Raw genomic sequence first — 2,649 nt, forward strand, 5'->3', positions numbered from 1 at the left:
AAGGCCACGTTTTTGGCCGTTCGTGATTCGGATCATTTTTGAGGTCGTACGAGAATTTACGGTGCGATGTGCCAAATTGACTCTCGAAAGAGCGTTTCATGTTTTGGCCTCCATTCACCTAGATTTCGGCCCTCACCATTTTAGGAGCATAAATTCATAATTTTAAGTGTATTTTAATCATGACTATACGTTGGTTCAGTGTTGGTTCGGGTTGGCTCGGAGTCATGATTAAATACGAAGTCGTCGAGCGTCATTGTCGCATTTTTTTTAACTTAAATTGCATAGTTGGTCAAGTAGAAGCTATTGCATATTTTTCATGGCATATTTAGGTTGCAGCGAGCCTGGGAACGATCCAATCCAGTTGGTAAAATAATACAGGATATTTCATTATGCAATTTAATTATATTACGTGCATGAAAATAGAAAATACTTATTTTGAGATTTATGCGATATTGCTTGTGGTCAATTCACTATTTTGGGAGCACTATTTACTCGGTCGCCAGTGACCGATCAGTTCAGTTTGGTACCACCCGGTCGCCAGTGACCGGTCAGTTCAGTTCAGTTTGATACTCCCCCGGTAGCCAGTTACCGATCAGTTCAGTTCAGTGCAGGGGCCACATGCGTAGACCATAATCTCAACAGAAAATTATTACCAGTTATTTCAGTACAGGGCTCCAAGGAGCAACATTTTTACTATGATTTTAATTCAGTCATGCACGTATTATAATTGCTCAGTACAGGTTATTTTCAGTATGCCCCATGACATGATATTTTATCCCATGCAAAATTTTACTAGTATTTACTCGTTACCTACGATATATGCATGCTGAGTCTTTAGGCTCACTAGACTTGATTGTTGTAGGTACTGATGAGGTCAGGGCCGAGGGCGGGGACCAGTGAGCCAGCTTGGGTCAGCAGTAGTGGCACCCGAGGACCTCAGTTCAGCATTTATTATTTTATTTCTCAAACAATTTTTATCAGTTGTTGAATATTCTTAAAACGTTAAATTTTTGCAAACAAATATTTTCTTCCGCTGCCATTTTGAATATCAAACTTTGTTTATCGGTTTATTAATGAATGAGGTATTTTGATTATTTAAAAAGAAAATTTTTAATTTTTCGCAAATTTTCAAGCAAGGATTCATAGGCCTTCACAGTTGGTATCAGAGCCTATGTTCTTGTAAAGGGTTGCACTACTACTGACCACGAGAAGCTCACGAAGCCACGTCTTCGGTCTGTAAGTTTTACATTTCAGCATTTTATTTAAAGCATGAATTACTTTGCCAGCATGTTTCCATGAAATGTTTTACGATCAAATCTTTTCAGTATTTCAGTATTTATTTAGAATAAATTATGGAATTATGCATGTTAGTTACGTATGGGTTATGTATGGAACAGTATGCCTCCTAGACGCCAGGTTGGACGCCCGAGAGGTAATGAGGAGCGCCGTCATGAAGACGGTGAGGATCAAGGACAGGGGGGATTCGGACCTCCACCTCCACCTCCACCTCCACCTGACATGAATGCCCAGATGCTAGCTGGGATGACTAGGTTCTTTGCACAGTTTGCGGGGAACAATGCCGCAGCCGCAGCCAGGCCGACAGGGCCCGAGGCTGTCTATGAGAGGTTTATGAAGATGCGTCCGAAGGAGTTTTCTGGGACGTCTGACCCCATGATTGCCGAGGGATGGATCAAATCCCTCGAGGTTATCTTCGAGTTCATGGAGATTGGAGATGCAGACAGAGTCCGATGTGCCACCTACTTATTCAGTGGAGATGCCCGCTTATGGTGGGAAGGAGCAGCAGTAGCCCTGAACTTGGCTACACTGACTTGGATACGCTTCACGGAGGTTTTCTACTCCAAATATTTTGCTGAGGAAGTGCGCACCAGGTTGACCACCGAGTTCATGAGCTTGAGACAGGGTGATATGACGGTTACGGAGTTCATCCGTAAGTTCGAGAGGGGTTGTCACTTTGTGTCCCTGATAGCAAATGATGCCAGAGCTAAGATGATGGACTTCCTGGTGGGTCTACGGCCGATCTTGCGCCGTGATGTTAGGGTGTCTGACCCTACTACTTATGAGGTCGCGGTCTCCAAATCCCTAGCCGCAGAGCAGGATCTGCGGGATATCGAGAGGGATCGCCAGGGCAAGCGCCCAGCCCAGGTACCACACCGCCCTCCTCCTCATCAGCATCAACAGCAAAACAAGAGGCCTTTTCATGGGCAGCCCAGAAACAGAGACCAGCAGCAGCAGCAGCGGGGACGCCCAGCCCCGAGGACCTTTGAGCACCCAGTCTGTCCCAGGTGCTCACGCCGCCATCCTGGAGCATGTATGTCTGGCTCTGGAAAGTTTTTTAAGTGTGGGAGTCCTGACCACATGTTTCTGCAGTGCCCTAAGAGGAATCTGCCTACCCAAGGCAGAGTTTTTGCTCTCCATGCCGCAGAAACAAACCCGGAGACTATGTTGTTGACAGGTACCTTTAAGCTTTAAGTTATTATTTGAATTTCCGTGTTTTGGGAACCAGAATTAAGATCTTGAACTTAGAAACTGATATAGGATTGCATGCTCTACTCAGTATTATTTTGGGAATTTAAGCTAGAAGAACTTTGACCTTTGCATGTCTATAAGTTTAATTCTTGTAGCTATTGG

General features: G+C 44.5%; 1 protein-coding gene across 1 annotated transcript in view; it reads left to right on the forward strand.

Moving 5' to 3' along the window:
* The first annotated feature begins 1,497 nt into the window (after positions 1-1,497).
* The window catches only part of LOC140982516 (uncharacterized), a 7,513-nt gene continuing 6,361 nt past the window's right edge, over positions 1,498-2,649 (forward strand). The window contains exon 1 of the mRNA XM_073449053.1: positions 1,498-2,473. Coding sequence (XP_073305154.1) covers positions 1,519-2,473 — 955 coding nt within the window. The 5' untranslated portion in view covers positions 1,498-1,518. The remainder of the gene's footprint in view (positions 2,474-2,649) is intronic.

The sequence above is a fragment of the Primulina huaijiensis genome, chromosome 8, assembly GCF_012295235.1.
Source record: "Primulina huaijiensis isolate GDHJ02 chromosome 8, ASM1229523v2, whole genome shotgun sequence".
In the NCBI taxonomy this organism is placed as follows: Eukaryota; Viridiplantae; Streptophyta; class Magnoliopsida; order Lamiales; family Gesneriaceae; genus Primulina; species Primulina huaijiensis.